This window comes from Pezoporus occidentalis, unplaced genomic scaffold, assembly GCF_034315485.1.
Source record: "Pezoporus occidentalis ecotype Australia unplaced genomic scaffold, CSIRO_AGI_Poc_V1 ctg286, whole genome shotgun sequence".
Classification (NCBI taxonomy): domain Eukaryota; kingdom Metazoa; phylum Chordata; class Aves; order Psittaciformes; family Psittacidae; genus Pezoporus; species Pezoporus occidentalis.
In genome coordinates this window covers 716,871-736,291 of record NW_026914785.1, presented here as the reverse complement: position 1 = coordinate 736,291, position 19,421 = coordinate 716,871, and the positions used below count along the sequence as shown (strand labels likewise).

At 44.4% G+C, this 19,421-nt stretch overlaps 3 protein-coding genes across 3 annotated transcripts in view; 2 read left to right on the top strand and 1 right to left on the bottom strand.

The window, feature by feature from the left end:
- The first annotated feature begins 340 nt into the window (after positions 1–340).
- Positions 341–10,334, top strand: ALDOB (aldolase, fructose-bisphosphate B). The gene is made up of 9 exons (XM_062626008.1): positions 341–497; positions 6,836–6,957; positions 7,235–7,446; positions 7,938–7,992; positions 8,145–8,305; positions 8,504–8,587; positions 9,083–9,257; positions 9,413–9,612; positions 9,837–10,334. Exons 2-9 carry the CDS (start codon positions 6,846–6,848, stop codon positions 9,930–9,932), a joined length of 1,095 nt encoding a protein of 364 aa, XP_062481992.1. The 5' UTR covers positions 341–497; positions 6,836–6,845; the 3' UTR covers positions 9,933–10,334.
- A 2,237-nt stretch (positions 10,335–12,571) lies between these two features.
- Positions 12,572–14,148, top strand: MRPL50 (mitochondrial ribosomal protein L50). Its single transcript, XM_062626019.1, has 2 exons — positions 12,572–12,724; positions 13,628–14,148. Exons 1-2 carry the CDS (start codon positions 12,588–12,590, stop codon positions 14,016–14,018), a joined length of 528 nt encoding a protein of 175 aa, XP_062482003.1. The 5' UTR covers positions 12,572–12,587; the 3' UTR covers positions 14,019–14,148.
- A 2,403-nt stretch (positions 14,149–16,551) lies between these two features.
- Positions 16,552–19,421, bottom strand: part of PLPPR1 (phospholipid phosphatase related 1) — a 131,237-nt gene continuing 128,367 nt past the window's right edge. Inside the window, exons 8-9 of the mRNA XM_062626018.1 lie at positions 18,385–19,035; positions 16,552–17,026 (exon numbers count right to left, since the gene is read on the bottom strand). Of these exons, the coding sequence (XP_062482002.1) occupies positions 19,003–19,035 (33 nt within the window). The 3' untranslated portion in view covers positions 16,552–17,026; positions 18,385–19,002. The remainder of the gene's footprint in view (positions 17,027–18,384; positions 19,036–19,421) is intronic.

Sequence of the window (19,421 nt, the reverse complement as noted above, 5' to 3'; positions counted from 1 at the left end):
CACGTCAATTGAGGAACTGTTGCATTGTTTCTGCATTTTGTTTTCTACTCTTTCTTGCTGCATTGTGTAGTTTCCTAAGAGTAAGCTTCCAGAAGGTCTAAACCTAAACAGAAAGTTATTCCCAAGATCCCTGTAAAAAAAATTCTGAAGTTCTTTTCAGTCTGTTTTAGAAAAAAAGAGGCATTATTTGAAATAGCATCTCAGTTTCACTGCATCACAAATGGGCTTATATAGACAGGGGAGGAGAAAGGGGAGGAACAACAGAAGCGAATCCGGGTCCCATTGGTTGTGTGTGATTGTGGTGTGACAGCCAATGGCCAACTTCGAGCAATGACACCTCCCCAACCAGCCTGGGGAGGAGGGAGAATGAAGGAGTGGAGAGATAAAAAAAAACCCTCAAGGGTTTTATAAAAGTTAGTGATCGGAAGGACCAGGTGTCTTTGCCTGCAACCACCTCACCAGAAGCTTGTAGGAGCAGAGGCACCATACCCGAGCAAGTAAGTATATTAATTTCATTTCTAAAATGTAAAGGTGGTATGTATATCAGCAGCTGAGACATGATGTATTTACCTAAGGTGGGCTTGAGGAGTTGTTTTTTGGTTTGATTTTTTTGTTCCAGGAACAGCATGCAAGAAATAAGCACACAGCTATCCTGCAACGATCATCCAGTGTGACCCATTCGCTGCTAACACTGGCTTTCTAACTTAGCTTAGTGACTCAGAACTCCTGGAGTAAGTGCATCCTTAGTCTAAGGGGACTAAAGCAGTAACATACCAGCATTGCTTTCTACACTGATTTGTTTTGTATGTGTTTGTTTATGCTTCTGGAGTACACAAATTTATGTTTTTCATAGAGAAGAGAGAAAGAATGGAGAATGCAGCTGGTCCTGACAAACACCAGTGCTGACAGAAGTGTAATTATGTGTGTTTATTGTGCAGCTTCTTCAGAAGTATTAGTGGAGTAGTGTGGATAATATGCTTCTTCAGGGGGACCTAAGGTAGTCTACAGCACAGAGACTAGAAATGGCTCTTGCATTAGGCTGTAACCTTTAAAGTTGTGAACAGCCAGCATCAGGAAATTGCTCAACAAATTCAAATTTGAGTCTGCGATCCTGCTTCACTTTTCCAACTACCGTATTGCCTGCATCCAGAACTTTTTAGTCCACCTGAAACCCTCACCACTGCTTCCCCCAGCCTCCCCTGCTGGCATTACAAGACTTGAATTGTCTGACAGCACTTTTTTTACCTTCTCTGGTACAAGCACTTTTTTAACCTCCTCTGATAAGATCCTAGCCTTCAGAGAGAAGCACCTTCACCCTAATGACCACACTTTAAGAAAATGATTTCTTGCCACCTCAGCCATCTCTAGCCATCATGAGCAAGAAATGCTCTGCATTGACTGCAGAGGCCAAGTTCCTGAGTACATAATCACCTTTCATGCTTGCAACAGAGATGAAATGAGGGTACATTTGCTCCAGACTTGAGAATAGCTCTGAGCTAATGTGGGAATTGGGACAGGTATCTGCAGGTCTCACATACTCCCATCCACTTGAGACAGGATGTTGAAGCACAGTCCCTAGACAGAGCATGAAGACAGAAAAAAAAACCTTATTCCCACAATCATAAGAGAGAGCGAAATCCAGCCTGGCAATTGACAATTATATGCACCCCAAAGGACCTATCAAGGTGGTAAAATCAGTATGTCAATCAAAAACATCTGCTGCTTTTTCTAGGTAACGGAAGGCTGAACATCTCTTTCTGTCTCATATGCTTGACACTTTTTAGAACCCAGAAATGAAACACTTTACTACATAAAATCCTTCACTCACACTGCAAAGATGAAGGGAGAAACATCCTGTTCTTCCCTCAGAGCTCCTTCATACACACAGGAGGCACTGCTCCTACTTTAACTCCGTAAAGCAAGTACTCACACAGAGTCACAGGTAATTCAGGCTGAGAGGGACTTCAGGAGGTCTGCAGTCCTACATCCTGCTCAAAGCAGGGTTGGACATAAGGTCAGATCAGGTTGCTCATGGTTTTATTCAAGTAGGTCTTGACAGCCTCTGAGGATGGAGACACCACAGTCTCTCTGTCAATGTGCTCCACTGCTTGGCTGGCCCAATAGTGAAAAAAAATATTCTTCATATCCAGCCCAGATCTCTCTAGTTTCAGTTTATGTCTGTTGTGTCTCACGTTCCTGTTGTATGCTGCTGTGAACAGCCTGATCCTGCCACTTCAATCACCACTCTGAAGGTTCTGGGGTTGCCAAGAGGTGGCCCCGAAACCATCTCTGCTCGAGGCTGAGCTAGATCTAGCAAAGCAAGGGTTTCAGCGCCCAACCTTCTCAGTGGCATCTGCCAAACTCCCTCCAGTTTGTCAATGTCTTTCCTGTACTGCAGGGGCCCAACACTGGATGCATTACCCTGATGTGATCTAAAGAGTGCTGAACAGAGGAGGGTAATTCCTGCCCTCCCCTGGCTCTCTGAGCCAGACCCCTGTTCACACAAGATGCCTCTGGCCTTTGTTGCTGGCCCATCTTAACTTGCTGCCTCATAGTGCCCTGGGCCTTCTCCAAAGAGCTTTTCCCCAGTCCCACTAGCCCTGGTGGGATCACTGCCCACGCTCTGCCTCTGGCAGCGGCTGGGCATTTGTCGTGACTGAATCTCATAAGGCTCCTGTTGGCCTCTTCCCACCCCCCATCAAAGCTCTTCTGAATGGTTGCCCAGCAATCAGGCGTATCAACTAGTCCTTCCAGCTTGGTGTCACCTGCAGCCTAGATAAGAATGTGCTCCATCAGCAGGATGGGGCCAGGCTTGCCCAGCCGTTCATGCCTATCAGCTTGCACAATGTTCAAGTAACCAGACTTTCTTAGAAATAGAGAAATGAGGCCAATAACAAGATTTATCCACTGTAATGAAAATGTAAGGTACATAACTCATAATATGTCTGTCGCTCCTCAGCATACATGTATAAATAAGGAGTGAATTCAGTCAGGTCAACACTTCGCCTACATGTGATAGGCTAAATTTCTGAATACTTTTCATTCTCCCTATGAGCTGTATTTACCTGTTTATAGATGCAATTTTTGCTTTTCAAACTTTGCTTTTTGAGAGCAGAACCTCTTGTGTGCACACTGCAATGATAAGCACATGTGGTTTGTATTGTTAACTAACAGAAATTTTGCTGAAGGGCTATGTTTACTAGTATTCAACAGGAAAAGCTACATGCAAGGGATACAAACTGCATTTTGGCAGATTGGTCCTGCAATTTTGGAACCAATGAAAGAAGGCAATGAAGAGAATGAAGTTAAAAATTTACAGATTCTAATCCAGTCTTGTCTGCGAACTAGGATTCAGGTGAGATTTTCTGTAAAATTAGAAGAGCCACTTGAGGCAGCAGGAAAGAAAAGACAACAATGAAGTATTAATGTTTCTAAGATGACCTACATTGGAATGTAACAGTTTGTTCCGCTATTTGTCTTGCCCCTGCCCTTTGGTTCTCACTATTAATATTAAACAGGATGCAGTGCTTGTGCTGATACCCATGAAGCTATTTCCCCTGCAGTCCTCGTTTATGGAGGCTGAGGAAAACTTGAGATTTTAGCAGTACAATATTTACTTTTACAACTGTGTCCACCCCCACCTCCTGCTGGTCACAGGCTGTGGGCTGAACAAAGAACTTTCTTTGCCTGGGGAGCTGCTGGAACCTGACAAACGCTCAGGGTATCCATAAAGCTGCGCTTTTGTGCATTCTGTGCATTTTTGTTCTTTTGGGGTTTTTTCTTCCACTTTTAGAAAATGGTATGTAAGCAGTTACCACAAAGAGAACACACTGCATTCATACAATGTCAGATCAATGTGAAATCACTTAAGCTTGTGACACTATGATAATAGCCCTCAGCCCAAAATGGGTAAATAAAATGTATTGAAAAAATTTAGTGGTGGGACAACTCCTAGATAATGTTACTGAGAACACAGTTCCTTCAATCTTTTTCCTGCCTGGAAGAGTTGTCAAACGAAACAGTTAAAGCAGAATAATAAGGCAAATAGGCATTGCTGGAATAACGAAAAGAGCTGCTTAACTCTGGCAGCCTGGGCACAATCATTTTTCCTCACAACCTCTAAGGCAACATATCCAGCTCTTTAAGGTGGATGTTCATGTTTCCATGGATTTGCTGGGAGCTTACCTTTTACCTTTTACCTGATACTGAAGTGTAAGAATTCTCCTCTTTTCTTTAAATGCTCGGAGCAGTACCTTACAGCAGAGAACACCTTTTCTGAATTCAATGTGGAAAAATCCTCAAAGATTATGTTTCTCATGAAAGAATCACAGAAAAATAAAGTCTTAAATCAAGGGTACTTGAACATTCTGAACCTTGGAGCTATCATTAGTTTTACCACTGCTCTTTTGCACTCATTTCTTCACCGTTTCAGTTAGAAACACAGTGCATTTGATTCATCCTTGTAGCTCAGCAAGGTAGCTGGGAACCGCTCAGCAGGGTAGCTGGGAACCACTCACCATGGCGTTACAGTTTGGTTTTGGGAGCCTTTTGGTAAATCTGCACTTACTCCTTCACACTCAATGAAACACTTGCATAGAAACTGGAACTAATCTGCTGTGTTCCAATTGATCATTGTGGAACTACACTGTATTGTTTCAGTCTCTCGAGTGTACTCACCAGCATTATCCACTGCAAACTCACATTTCTGGTTTTTGGCAATTTGCTTTGCAAGCTGGTTATGAGCGATAACTGTCTGTTTGTTATCTCCGTGCAAACACTAGAAACAAGTAAGATGCAACAGACACTACTGTCACCTCTTACTGCATTGCTGGTGAGAAAGTATACCCTTTATAACGTAACTAGAGTGACTGATCTTGTAATTCAGATAGCTGGATTAAAGATTATCTGGATACACCTACTCATGCTGTAGCGTACCTCCACACTTCAACTCTGAAATCCCATTACTGATACAGCAGTTCATTAGCTTTGACCTTGGACAAGATCATATTCTTGCCCGATCACAATTTTCCAGTCTTTTCCAGAGACTGTGAGCTATTGAAGTGATTCCTCATGATTGTGCATAGCAATTTATTTAACAGTGCTATGTTTTTGACTAAAGTGCTTACAACACAAACTATTATTACAGTAATCATAATAAAAAGCCAGTTTCCTATTTCGAAGAGACGTATCAGACACAGAAAGTAGGTAAGGGATAAATGGGTTACACATGCACTAAATTACCTATTCAACGTAAACCAGGCTCTTCAAATTCTTTTAGGTGAGCCAAACAGGGTAAGAGCTGGGAGCGGTGGAGTTATGGTCACTAGAGCAGAAGGATGCTTCCCAGAGCTCTGGCCACTGCCTGGTCTACAGAGAGAGTAGTTCAGCAAGGCAATTCAGTGCTTGGAAAAGGAGGGGACCCTCCCTCATGTGACACAGTTTTCATCAGTTCTTTCTAAACCTAGACTGACTCACTGTTGATAAATGGTGCAACATGAATTCTAGTCTCAAACAACTCACAAAAAGGTAAAGCAGACATCTGGGCACTGCATCTGGCTGGCCTGTACTGGCAGACAATGCCAACTGAATCCTGCACAATAATATTACTAGTACCAAAGTACCTTCAACTGTAAATCAGAGATAGATTTACAGCTGTCACAGTACTGTGATGGCACTGTTGCCAGAAAATTTTGGCACTGTTCTGCATAGTACACAGAACCCTGTTTACCCTATCATGAGTAGCAGCCAAACCCCTGATCGCTTCTCCCCATTATACCCTTCAGCTGTGAATGCATGACAAGGATTTCCTGGCAATGTAATATCTGTGTAGAGGGAAAGGATGGAGGACTTGGCCTGTACATGCTTATATTGTGAGACATATTTGCTGTCCATCCCTGGCACACAGTGAAATGGGAAATGGCATGTTCTCACTCCTCTCTGAGGCTGAGTTTGGGAATAGAAAATGTAGATACTGCCTACAGGCCTGCCCCCCTGGGCTAAAACTTGTTATTGAAGCTCTTTTGTGTTGTTTTTAACTATTCATCTTGTGGATTCACCACCTGCTAATTAAAACATGGATGTTGCTTTAGCTATTGCTTATGATAAACAGAGGGAAGAAAGTCTTTACCTCTCAGGCTCTCAGGCTTATACAAACAGGGAAGTAACTCATACTGTTCAAATGAATCTGAGAAACTGTAACTTAATGCTATATAATCAAAACTTTAATATGATCAAGCATTTTGCCATTACAAGAAGAACCTGGATTTCAGGTGCTGGATAACACCCAGGTCTTACATAGAGTAAGCAATGTGCTACAGTTCTGAAAGCAGTCATGGGGAAGACAGAATTACAAAGCAAGGCAGGAGGATGGGCATGGAAAGTCAGCTAGACAGAGTAGCAGATACTGCCAGCACAGGCCAGGGAATGGGAAATGTGCATTGTTAGGAAATGTGTAAATGTAAGCAATGGGATAATTGGTGTTCCTCTGATTTGGGCTAAAATGTCTGCAGAGTAGGCAGTTAGCATACTTGTTAGCTTCTTGCATATGTCTGACAGACTGACCTTCCTTTAGTCTCTGAGTAAATCCATGTAAAATGCAGAGTCTCTCCCACTTTGGTTCTGGAAGGGTATGTTAGGATGCAGCTCCTGCATTTCTTCTCTAGTTTAGCCAGACACACCAAGCCAAGAAGAACTCAGATGGATTTCTGGGCATGTGATTGTGGTAACATGGACCAGATAAGTACCAAGAGCCCAGCAGAAATATCCAAGTGGTGTCTCTGGTTCACAGTTTGTGTATACAGTCTCTTAAGCTTGTAACTGTAATTCTCTTCCACAGCTAAGTCAACATGACCCATCAATTCCCAGCGCTGTCTCCAGAGCAGAAGAAAGCTCTTTCAGACATTGCTCAGCGGATTGTAGCTTCAGGAAAGGGGATCTTGGCTGCCGATGAATCAGTGGGTGAGTTCTGGATATCAGTCAATTAGAAGTACCCAAGACTTTTTTTCTTAACTTTGCTTAATCTTTTAAATCAGTGGGGTAAATGAAAAACACATAAAAACTAAAACTGTTGACTGAGCAGGAACAACTCAGTCAGGCAGGGCTGCACCTACAGCAACAGCTAACAAACTACAGGTTGAAAAGGGAAGCTCTGATCTGGAGCTCATTACTACATACTGGGACAAGGAGGCCAGGCAAGCCTAACAGCTCTCTGTCTGCCCTTTGTCCACTTCATTAGGTACCATGGGGAACAGGCTGCAGAGGATTAATGTGGAGAACACAGAGGAGAATCGCCGAGCTTTTCGAGAGATCCTCTTCTCTTCAGATGCTTCCATCAACCAGAGCATTGGGGGGGTGATCCTGTTCCATGAGACTCTCTATCAGAAAGACAGCAATGGAAAGCCATTTCCTGCTCTTATTAAAGAAAAAGGCATTGTGGTGGGAATAAAGGTGAATATCTATACATGTCCAAATGGCAGCATAATCCAAACCCCATTTACAGTGAAAATTAGGTATGGGGCTGTGTTCTTTCCTGCTAAACATTTTTTTTTTTTTTTGTGTGTGCTTCAAATAAATCACCATGACACTATTCCCTTTATTGCATTTACATTTGATATGGGAACTTTTTATCCACCAACTCCCATCTACTCACCATTCACTGCAATTAAATCCCTCCCTGTAGTAAGCTAAATCCAGTCCTTTCCACATCTGACAGTGCTCTTGAGACACTCCCTACAGCCAGCTACATTGCCCCTTCCTCTTACCAAATTAACTCATTTTCTTCCCCTCTACTCCAGCATTTCCCTCCTTCATACCCTTAGTGCGTTCAGCCCCACATTCTCACAGTCAGCCTGCAAAGACAGACTAGCCATGGTTAAGAAGAGAAGTATGACATTGTTTTCCTCTCGCTGTAATCCTTCCTGTTTTCCTGATCTCCACAGCTGGATAAAGGAACAGCACCCCTGGCAGGAACAAATGGAGAAACCACCATCCAAGGTAAGGAGAGAACTAAGGAGCCTAAGTTACGACTCGTACAGCAAAAGCCATGGGGTGACTTACCTGAGTTGCAGCCTTGGCTGGTATCCTGGTACTTTTCAGAAGAACTACTAGAAGAACTGTGTCCTGAAGAACTGTTGTTTCATCTACAGGGCTGGATGGACTGGCTGAGCGCTGTGCCCAGTACAAGAAAGATGGTGTTGACTTTGGCAAGTGGCGTGCAGTGCTGAAGATCACCAGCACAACACCCTCTCAACTTGCCATCCAAGAGAATGCCAACACATTGGCACGCTATGCCAGCATCTGCCAGCAGGTATCTAGTCTCCAACAACCTTTTCTGAGATGTATTGCCCTTTCTTACTGTTCCTTGTGATGACATGCTAGGTAACTTGAAAGGCAAATAAGGGAGCTTCTTGCAGTGCAGCAGGAAGGAATTCCACCAGCGTCAGGGTAGACAACTACAGTAGTTTTTCTTCCATACTGATACCCTTCCCTGTCTTTATGTTCTTAGCATGGCTTGGTACCCATCGTGGAGCCAGAGATTTTGCCTGATGGAGACCATGATCTCCAGCGCTGTCAGTATGTCACAGAAAAGGTAAAATGTTCTTGCCTCTCTCCTCCCCTTCACAAATCAGTAGCTAATACTATGCAGTTTGTGCTCACAGATCTCAGAGTTTTGATCAAAAAGATACTTCATATCTGCATCACAAAAATGAGTTGCTCACAGTCACATAATGAGTTTCGAGCAAATGTGAGACTAGAATCCATGTGCTTTTGGATTTACACTCAAATTGCCAATATAAGCATTCTCAGTCTCAAAAAGATGGAACGGGAGCAAACTCATTTACCTCTCTTTCAGCACCTCAGTTTGCAGGGACAAATCCAGCAAACATGAAGAGGGGTATCCTGGTCATCTCAAAAGCAGTGGGCTTTTGAGTCAGTGTCCAGGGCTGCCAACCCCTGTGATAAATTTCATGTGAAAGCAAAATTCAATTTGATCTTCTCACACTCCCAAGGAATAAGCTGCCTTTCACAGCAAGTTGAGGTGAAGATTTGAGCAGAGGTCTGTATTCAATCCTCCTGTTTTCAGGTTCTGGCTGCTGTCTACAAAGCCTTGAATGATCATCACGTGTACCTGGAAGGGACACTGCTGAAACCCAACATGGTCATGGCTGGGCATTCCTGCCCCAAGAAGTACACCCCTCAAGATGTAGCTGTAGCAACTGTCACTACTCTTCTCCGCACGGTTCCTGCTGCTGTTCCCGGTGATTCCTGCTTCACTCCTATGTATCTGTTCACACTGTCACTCTTGCTGTACTTCTTCCTACATCTGACATGCTTGTTTCTCTGGCACATAAAGGTCAGGGATTGTGGTGGCTGAAGCACTCCATTTATAAGCCCTGAAACCTCTTTCTTGCAGGAATCTGCTTCCTGTCTGGAGGTCAGAGTGAAGAGGAGGCTTCTGTCAACCTGAACACCATGAATCAGTCCCCTCTGCCTAAGCCTTGGAAACTGACCTTTTCTTATGGCAGAGCCCTGCAAGCCTCTGCCCTGGCAGCATGGGTGGGCAAAAGTGAAAACAAGAAGGCTGCGCAAGAGGCCTTCTGCAAGCGGGCACAGGTACAAGGCTTCCCCCCAGTACAGAGAGGAGCTGCTCACCATGAAGGGAGACATGCTGTCACCTTCCTAAAGCTCCTCTTGTTCCCACCCCTCCTGCTGCTGCATGTTCACCAGGGATGTTATTTTGTTATTTCTGCCTTGCTTGGCTACTCCTACTGTCTTTACGCATGTGTTCGTCTTACTCCAAGCTAACTGGTTTCCTGCCCCTCTTCTTTCTTTTTCAGATTAACAGTTTGGCTTGTAGAGGACAGTATGTTGTGTCTGGGAAGGCTGATGCAGCTGCCATGCAGTCACTTTTCACTGCCAGCTACACCTACTGAAAGTGCAGCAACTTTCTGTCCCTCTTCACAACTTCCAAGATGTTTGGAAATGAAAGAAAACTAAAGAAATATGATTTCTCTTAGCCTAAACAAAATATGGGGATAAAATGGGTTACCTTCCTCCTCACCCTTTGCTCCTACAATTTACCAAGGGGATACTCCTGTTTTATCTGCACATTCCAAGGAAGGAAAATTCTTTCCATACAACAAACAGCTGCCAGTGAATCACAAACCTGCTCTCCATCTCGTTTAAACTTAGTCCCCAGAATTAGTAGGCACATTAAGTAGTTCCCTGGCAATACACTTACCCTTATCCATTACCACATTTTGCAGCCAAAATTCTGAATTACAAAACCGGATTGTCTCTTCAATCATGGGAATAAAACAGTAATTGAAAACCAATCTCCATTTCACTATTCTTTACTCTGTATAAACTTTACGGTACTTTCCAAACGTCTCTGGTTTTCAGTAGCCTATTCACCAATAAAGTTACAAAGTGTCACTGCTGGTGAGCTTGGGAAACCCTGCTGAGATCAAGGGGAAATAACCCAATAGTGATACAGTTGGGGAAGTTAATCCTGCCGGCTGACAGACACTGAAAAAACTTGAGAGGTGTACACAGCGAGCAGTGCATGGGATTCAGGCCATAGATAAATAATTACCTTCAGAATCTTCTTGAGGCGCTGGAGAACCATGATTGCTGTGATGAGGCTGCCATACACTGAGTTAGTGTTTCACAGACTGGGTTAGTGCTTTGCAAAAGCTGTTTTATGAAAGGGCTTTTATTGTGTCATTTTCCACAATAATTAACATAAAACATGAGGGCAGGCATCTTGGCCTACCCCAGTGGCATAGTTTGAATAATGAGGCTGGTGCTGAAGGCCCACACTTTGACCTTTGGTGTGTTGTGTTTGTGTTAGAGATGTAAGCTTTGTTAGCTAAAGCACAATGAGACAGTTCTTGTTAAAAAAGAAGGCACAAACAGCAGAAAGACCTGAGGTTACACAAGAAACACCAAGCAACCCAGAAGACAGCACTATTGGCCTCTCGCTTCACTGCCACCCAGCTCTGCAGGCTGCTCTCCCAGCCACAGGGACACACTGCATCTCCCAGAAAGGAAAACAGGCAAAACCACTGCCCTGTAACAACCTCCATGTGTTCTTCATGTAGTAACCACTCTTTCAGAAAGGCAATAAATAGCCAAACTCCTTCACATGGATCCACTCATTGTGTAATTTCTGCATACATTTTAGTCCCTAATAGGCTGTCCTGGGTTCAGCAGTAGCAGTCATTTTTCTCCTTCTTAGTAGCTGGTGCAGTGCTGTGTTTTTGATTTTCAGCCTGGGAACAGCACTGATAACACCAATGTTTTCGGTTGCTGCTCAGTAATGCTTACTCTGACCAAGGTCTTTCTGAGTCTTATGCTCTGCCAGGGAGGAAGCAGATGAGACACTTGACCCAAACTAGCCAAAGAGGTATTCCATACCACAGCACGTCATGCCCAGTATATAAACTGGGGGCAGTTACCTGGAAGGGTTAGATCACTGCTTGGGTTTGGCTGGGTATTGGTCAGAGGGTGGTGAGTGATTGTATTCTCTTTCCTTGTTGCTTCCCTCATCATTATTATTATTGGTGGTAGCAGTAGTGGTTTGTGTTATACCTCAGTTACTGGCCTGTTCTTATCTCAACCCATGGGAGTTACATTCTTTCGAGTCTACCTCCCATCCCCTTGGGAGCAGGGGAAGGAGAAGGGGGGAAAATGAGCGAGCGAGTGGGTGGTTCTGGGTTGCCAGCTGGGCTTAAACCACAACATAGGCCAATACTGAAATCAGGAACAACACCTCCTTTCTGGTTCAGCTGTGGTCCTGTAGGTCCCCATGCACTTGAGCTCAAGTAAACCTCTGCTCCTGATGAGGATCCTGCTGATCTTCTTATTTATGTACATTGCTTCTCTAAAAATTGAGAACGGAAAAAAGTATTTCCTCAAACTGGGAAAGAAATCCTCTCCCACTTTTTAAAACTAAAGCCGTAGTTTTGCTAGGTAACACCTGCTCCCTTGCTGGATGTGTGTCACACCTGCTGCGCCTGCTGCAGCTGGTGGCTGTGCCCAGGCTCCTCGGGTTCCTCTTTGACGAGGTGTTTGTGACAGAGCTGGTGGACATCTTCTGAATGTACTGCCATGCACCAAATCAAGGCTGTGTACAGACGACGCATGATTCCTCACTTTAAAAAAAGAACATCCTTTTAGAGAATGGGAAAAGTGATATTCCCATATAATCGTGTGCCTGGATCAGAAATATAGCCTAGAGAACAAACTCCCTGTGCTGGCTGACAGCTCTGGCAACCATTACACCCCAGAGGCAGGATAAAAACTTCCAGGGACAGCTGCCAAGAGCCTCTGACTGACAGAACACACATCCACCGCTATAGTCGGAGAGGGTGACGACATATGTCCCTATCTTATGTTGCTTTAGTCCCACACACTCTATTGCCAAACCTCCTCCCCACGCCCGCTGGCACAGACTCTTCCGTCCCGTCCCGTCCCGTCCCGAGGGAGCCAGCTGAAGCGATGGCTCCCCCAGCAGCAGCCGCCGCGCCTTCAGCCCTCTGCGTGGCGGGACTACAGTTCCCGTGAAGCAGCGCGGGCGGAGCGGAATGCGTCGCAGCCGCGGTGGCTGCTGGGAGGAAGTTCGGTGTCTTCTCACGATGGCGGTCGTGGCCGCGGTGCGAGTGTCTGGCCGGCTCCTGGGTCTTAACGCTGTGGCGAGCAGGGCGTTCTGGGGTGGTGTGAGGTACCGCCGGGGAAGGGGAAGGGGAAGGGGATGGGGATAGGGATAGGGGAAGGGGAAGGGGAAGAGGAACGGAAAGGGGAACGGAAGGGAAGGGAAGAGAAGAGAAGGGAAGAGGAACATGGTGGTGCCGTGCCGTGGTCGGGAGGCTGGTTGGCCATTCAGACCTCCCCTCCTCAGTATTGGGCTTTACTGCGCCAGAGCGCGGTGGATCGTCGGTCCCGCGGCCTGCAGCGGGTGTCCTTGTCGCGTCCCCGCCGAGGGTGCGCTGCCAGCAGGCGGGCGCGGCGGTGCGGAGCTGGGCTTTTCAGTGCCCTCCACGGCTTTGGTGAGGGAACTCGCGGGGTGTGGAAAAGGAGATATTTCAGCGCAGTATTATAATGGGAATGAAAACCAGTCAGTTTTGTATCACCTTTTACGTGAAACCATGCTTGTGTTGCTAACTAGATAGTGGCATTTGAGCAAGTCAAGTAACTTGGGGTAGGCTTTAATTCTGTAGTTAAAACTAGCGCTTTATGTATATAGCTATATATGTATGTATGGCACATTTTTTTCTATAGTGGTAGTTATTTTCTGTTATCCCTTTTTCACAGCAGATTAGAAAATGAAGGCATAACTGAGAAAATAAGTCATTAATCTGCTTAAAATTCTGTTTTCTCTCAGACCAGTCAAATAAGCTAGACAGGTCACTGCTGCGTAGAGACAATGTGGCAATCTGGGGGAAAACCAAACATCTAGACCACACATTTTTGTTCTTGTATGAGTAATGAGTCTCCTGTGTCTACGGGAGGTATAAATGTCTACAGGCTATGTTAGTTAGATATTAAAAGACTATGAACAGAAATGTTCTCTGATTCAGTCTTAAGTAGCCCAGAGACTCAACATACTTCTGTCTGGTGCCAACAGGAAGAAAGAAAAAGAAGTAGAAGCAGACAAAATAATTCATCAGGAGAAAAATGAGCCCAGCCTGATCTGTCCCCCACCACGCAGCAGAAGCTATCATCCTCCGGAGAATATACAGAGCTACCTTGAGTCTCGGGTCAAGGAGATTTTTGGGCCCTCGCTTCCTGATAATTGGCAGCAGACATCCCTCAAAGATAACAGGTTAAAGTATCGCCTGCTGGCTCAGCTTGCAGCAGAACTTGGTCACGCTGTCCCCAATTCACAGCTCTACCTGATGCGCAGTGCTGAGGATGTCTTGAATTTCTATAGCACTCCTGTGAAAGATGAGTCCAAGTTTGATGAACTGTGTGCTGCTGAGTTACCCCCAAACTTGAAGATTAACTGGGAGCAGTGAGCTGCACCACGGAGCATTGCTTTGCTTTGCTTGTGTTTATAAGGCAGGGCTGCAGAGCAGAACCAGAGCCCTCTTATTGTTGTAGTAACTGAATTTATGAATATCACTAATAAAAGTTCATTTAGTTGTCCTTGGGTTTCATGGTTTGTTTATCATATGTAAGAAAAGAAGCAGAAGTTGTCCTTGTGAAACAGTGATATGGTGTACTCCGTAATGGTACTAACATGCTTTCTGCCATCTACTGTGCTGCCCAACAGTTAGAGAATCCAGAGGGGTTAGCCAGAGGATCAGCCCCCAGTTTATTCTCCACGTCTCAAAACTTCTTGTCTTTGATTTTGCACTGTGTACTGGGCTTTTGTGAGGGCAGCTGATGTCAGAAGCTCTGCTCAGCTTAGCCACCAAGACTGGCAGAGCCAGCAAACTTGGGCATAAAGGGGGAGGTAAGCCATATTTTTGTATTTTTTTTTTTTTTTTTCTTGAGATTGAAAGGAAGACCCTCTCAGCAGTAATTTTTTTTAGAAGCAATCACAGTTGCCAACTTAACATAAATCCACTTGTTCTACTTAGAATTGGTACATGAAGATAGTGCCAGCTGGCATTCTGAAATCTTTTTACTCGGTAACTGTGAACTCTCCAGCAGCCCTGCAAAAACTGCCATCAGGGCAGCTTGTAGGATTTTTCTGTGTCTGCTCAAGACTTGTTTTTATGTAAACTCTGTTGCTCCTTCTAACAGCTGTTAGTTTTTCTTTTATGTTCTATATGTTTGTTGTTTTTTTTCTTTCTGCCCTGCAACTGGTTGGTGGTGTAGGTTTGCTTTTAATCAGAGGAAGCAAGCAGTGAAGTCAGGATGACAAGAAAGTACATGCAGCAGTCTTGAAATGCAAGGCACTTTGTGAATGTATTCTACAAAGCAGGTTGATGGTGAGGTCAGATTCTGTATGTGTGGTATTTATGGGGATGCTCCAGAAAGACCCTGGCTACACCTCTCACTCTCCTGAACTCTTGCTCCCCTGGTTTCTTTGAGATTACAGATACCTGAAGCATGCTTGGAAACTGCTGCTTTCATGCACTAACAGTGCTCAACGGATTTCTTAAGTGCTGGTTTCTTGCAGCTATGAAGAAATTTAAGAAACCCATTATTTTTTCCTTTTGACTCCTGGGGAATTACTGAATAGCCTGAGTGCACCACTACATGCTCCACTGCAGGGTGGACATGAGGGAATGAGGGTATTTCACTGGTCACTGTGGAAGGCTGGCTGTTCACAAATCGCTTCCCTGTTGCTTATGGAAAAAACAGTGTGATAAATAGGTAGATCTGTGTCATCTGCTTCAGAGCTTGTTTGAGAACAGTGAATTGGAAGTATTTTTTAGTGAAATGATGTATTTCCATCAAAGAAAAGATGCTTAAGTCTTATTTCCTCTTACTCAGTACTCATTAAAAACACTTTGAGTGATAGTTGCACTTTCGGCCCCCCCCCCCCCCCAGTCTAGTGTCTCTCCCAGCATGCAACTTTCATAGCTCATGTAACATGATCAGAGGAGAGAGTGAAAAACAGAAGAATAGGAGAAAAACTGAAAAAGAGGAGATAGGCAAGAAAGGAGCATGACAACAGCCTCATACTAGAGGATAAGCCGAGAGAGGACAAATACTACTGCCCATTCTGTGGAAGCTACTGACCAAAACTACAAGATGCATGCTATGGTAGCAGTGCACCTGAGAGGAACACAGCCTCAGGGAACCTGACTGCAAAACCTAGGCTACAGAATGTAACTTCCTCATCTTAGAATTCAGCCCACTGCTAACTCTTTGCAATGTGAATAGACTTAACGTGCTGCTGACAGGGCATACTGATTGGATGTCCATTTATGCTAAAAGCTTTCCTATAGCGTGTCATTATTCTCCTAACACAGCAGAACAAGGACTAGTTCCACAGCCAAATTTATTCAGGAGAAACTTCCCTGTGGAATTTCGATCAAACTGTGGGACCCAGAACACTGATGCCTCCTCATGGTCACAAAAAGCCTGCATAGCCCAAGTTTGAAGACAGAAGTGGACATCAGTAGAGTCAGAAGAAAATAGCGACCTGGAAGAAACACTGCGAGACCAAACACAGATATCCCAAACGACAGACCAGGCTACATGTTTTAGTTTTTTGATACTTTTTCTTTGCATCTGTTTTGGAAAAAAATATACAAAAAAAGCCAAGAAGAGCCAACATGGAAATGTGAGGTAAACATTCCAGTAAAAGTACAGACAAAGGCTTCTTTTTTAAAAGGAGACACATAGCAGTTATCACCATGCTAGAAGAATGAGATGCATGAAAATCCTAGGAACAGTGAAAAGTCATGTAATGAAGCCTTGCCCCCAGTTTTAACTATTATAGAGGGGCTCTTTTTTGTTCTTCCCCCATTCCCCACCCAGATTTAATTGTCTTTTTATTCCTTAAAGTTGTTAAATTGTAAAATGGCAGTTTAGATATAAATTCTGTATAGCAGTATTTACAGATATGCAGACTGCTACTAAAGACTGTCAGTTTTTGGTTTTGTTTTTGGTGTATTTTTTTTTTTTTTTTTTTGCCAAAGCCCCTCAGTGAAAATTACACTGTGGGGGCAGAACTGCCTTCTTGATTCTGCCAATCTGAATGCCATGTCATGCCACTCCACTGAAGAAGTGGTGTCAGTTTCCTTTATACCAGTGTTACTAGTTACTCCACAAATTTATGATGAAGTTATGGAACATTTAAAGCACAGCCTCAGCTCCACAGCGGTGGCTGTATATCCCCATAGTCAATTCCTGAAGCCAGGTTTCACTGGGAGCTTTAGCTGGGCCTCAGGGAGGAACAGAGATCTAGGGAGGTGGTATAGTCAGCTCACATGCTATCAGCTTCTACTATAAATTTTCACATCCGGTCTGTATATTTGCAGACTGAATACATTGTTTTAGTTATTCTTCAATAACTAGTACGATCACCCACACCAGAACAATCAGGCTTTGATTCAGTAAGATACTTAAGGACATAGAATCATAGAATCGTTAGGGTTGGAAAGGACCTTAAGATCATCTAGTTCCAACCCCCCTGCCATGGGCAGGGACACCTTACGCTAAATCATATCACCAAAGGCCTCGTCCAACCTGGCCTTGAGCACTGCCAGGGATGGAGCATTCACAACCTCCCTGGGCAACCCATTCCAGTGCCTCACCACCCTAACAGGAAAGAATTTCCTCCTTATATCCAATCTAAACTTCCCCTGTTTCAGTTTGAACCCATTACCCCTTGTCCTGTCACTACAGTCCCTAATGAAGAGTCCCTCTCCAGCATCCCTATAGGCCTCCTTCAGATACTGGAAGGCTGCTATGAGGTCTCCACGCAGCCTTCTCTTCTCCAGGCTGAACAGCCCCAACTTTCTCAGCCTGTCTTCATATGGGAGGTGCTCCAGTCCCCTGATCATCCTCGTGGCCCTTCTCTGGACTTGTTCCAACAGTTCCATGTCCTTTTTATGTTGAGGACACCAGAGCTGCACACAATACTCCAAGTGAGGTCTCACAAGAGCAGAGTAGAGGGGCAGGATCACCTCCTTCGACCTGCTGGTCACGCTCCTTTTGATGCAGCCCAGGATACGCTTGGCTTTCTGGGCTGCAAGCACACACTGAAGCCAGCTCATGTTCATTTTCTCATCAACCAACACCCCCAAGTCCTTCTCTGCAGGGCTGCTCTGAATCTCTTCTCTGCCCAACCTGTAGCTGCGCCTGGGATTGCTCCGACCCAGGTGTAGGACCTTGCACTTGGCATGGTTAAACTTCATGAGGTTGGCATCAGCCCACCTCACAAGTGTGTCAGGGTCCCTCTGGATGCCATTCCTTCCCTCCAGCATATCAACCGAACCACACAGCTTGGTGTCATTGGCAAACTTGCTGAGGGCGCACTCAATCCCACTGTCCATGTCCGCGACAAAGGTGTTAAACAAGACTGGTCCCAACACCGATCTCTGAGGGACACCACTCATTACTGGTCTCCAGCCGGACATTGAGCCATTGATGACAACTCTTTGTGTGCGGCCATCCAGCCAGTTCTTTATCCACCGAGTGGTCCATCCATCAAATTGATGTCTCTCCAATTTAGAGACAAGGATGTCGTGTGGGACAGTGTCGAATGCTTTGCACAAGTCCAGGTAGATGACATCAACTGCTCTACCCCTGCCTGTCAGTTCCGTAGCCCCATCATAGAAGGCCACCAAATTGGTCAGGCAGGATTTCCCCTTAGTGAAGCCATGCTGGCTGCCACCAAGCACCTTGTTGTTTTCCATGTGCCTTAGCATGCCTTCCAGGAGAATCGCTCCAAGATTTTGCCAGGCACAGAGGTGAGACTGACTGGACATACTTCAAGTCTGCCAAATAGTCTGGAAACAGGATGGCTAGCTCAAGTCCATAATGCTAAGGAACGCTTAAGTAGCTCACTGAATCGAGGTTGGATGTTTATTATGTTTTGATAGTATCATTCAGGTTAGTTTCCCAATCACCACTATTTTAATCTGAATTAAATATATGCAACTACTTCAGATCTATGCTGAGCTTACTCAAATCTGACCCACTGGTAGAAACACTTCTTATGGTAAGAAAAGGTAAAAGTGATCCCCTCCCCCTGATGTATAAATTCAAAAATGAAAAAGAAAAAAATTGTGTACAAATATCACATAACAACATCAACAATTCAATAGATGTAGTTCCTTAGTGCACACTTTAAACAAGAAAAGTGTTTTTTCCTCTTTTTTGTTTTTGCTTTTAAATTCTGGCATAATAATATTAAAGCTGACAAAAAATCAGGGCAAGCTACATCACTTCTTCATACAAAAAAAGTACAAAACATTAGCCTCTAACTAGACATAACATAATACTGGTCATTGCAGTTAGACATTTAGTAACTGTGTCTTGGGAGTATTGTACTGGGGGGTAATAAAAAATAGCTTCAGTTGCCAGTCTTCCATCTCAGGTTACTTCAGTCATAGAGGCAGAGTGATTCTGCAAAGAGTAAAAAGCAAGCACATTAACATCTGGATACATTTTGGCATTTACATATCCTGGTGTGAAAAATGTATTAGAAAAACCTTCATTAAAATCTGTTGTCCAGCTAATTTAAGTCTTCAAAATGAAGAGATCACTGCAAATGTGACTGCCTTCTGTCCTGAGCTTGTGGTGGGGAAGGCTGAACTCAAGCCCTCCTTTTGAGCTATGAACATTTGCTAACAGGCTTGAAGAACAAGGTGTGATTTTTATAATTGAGACTTTCAAACAGGACTGCATTCTATGCAGATGAACATGTCAGTATGGGCTCAAGCACCTCATAGAGTCATGTAACTAATATAGTGCATCTGTCCTCAGCCACTGAAGAGCCTAGAAGACTGCAG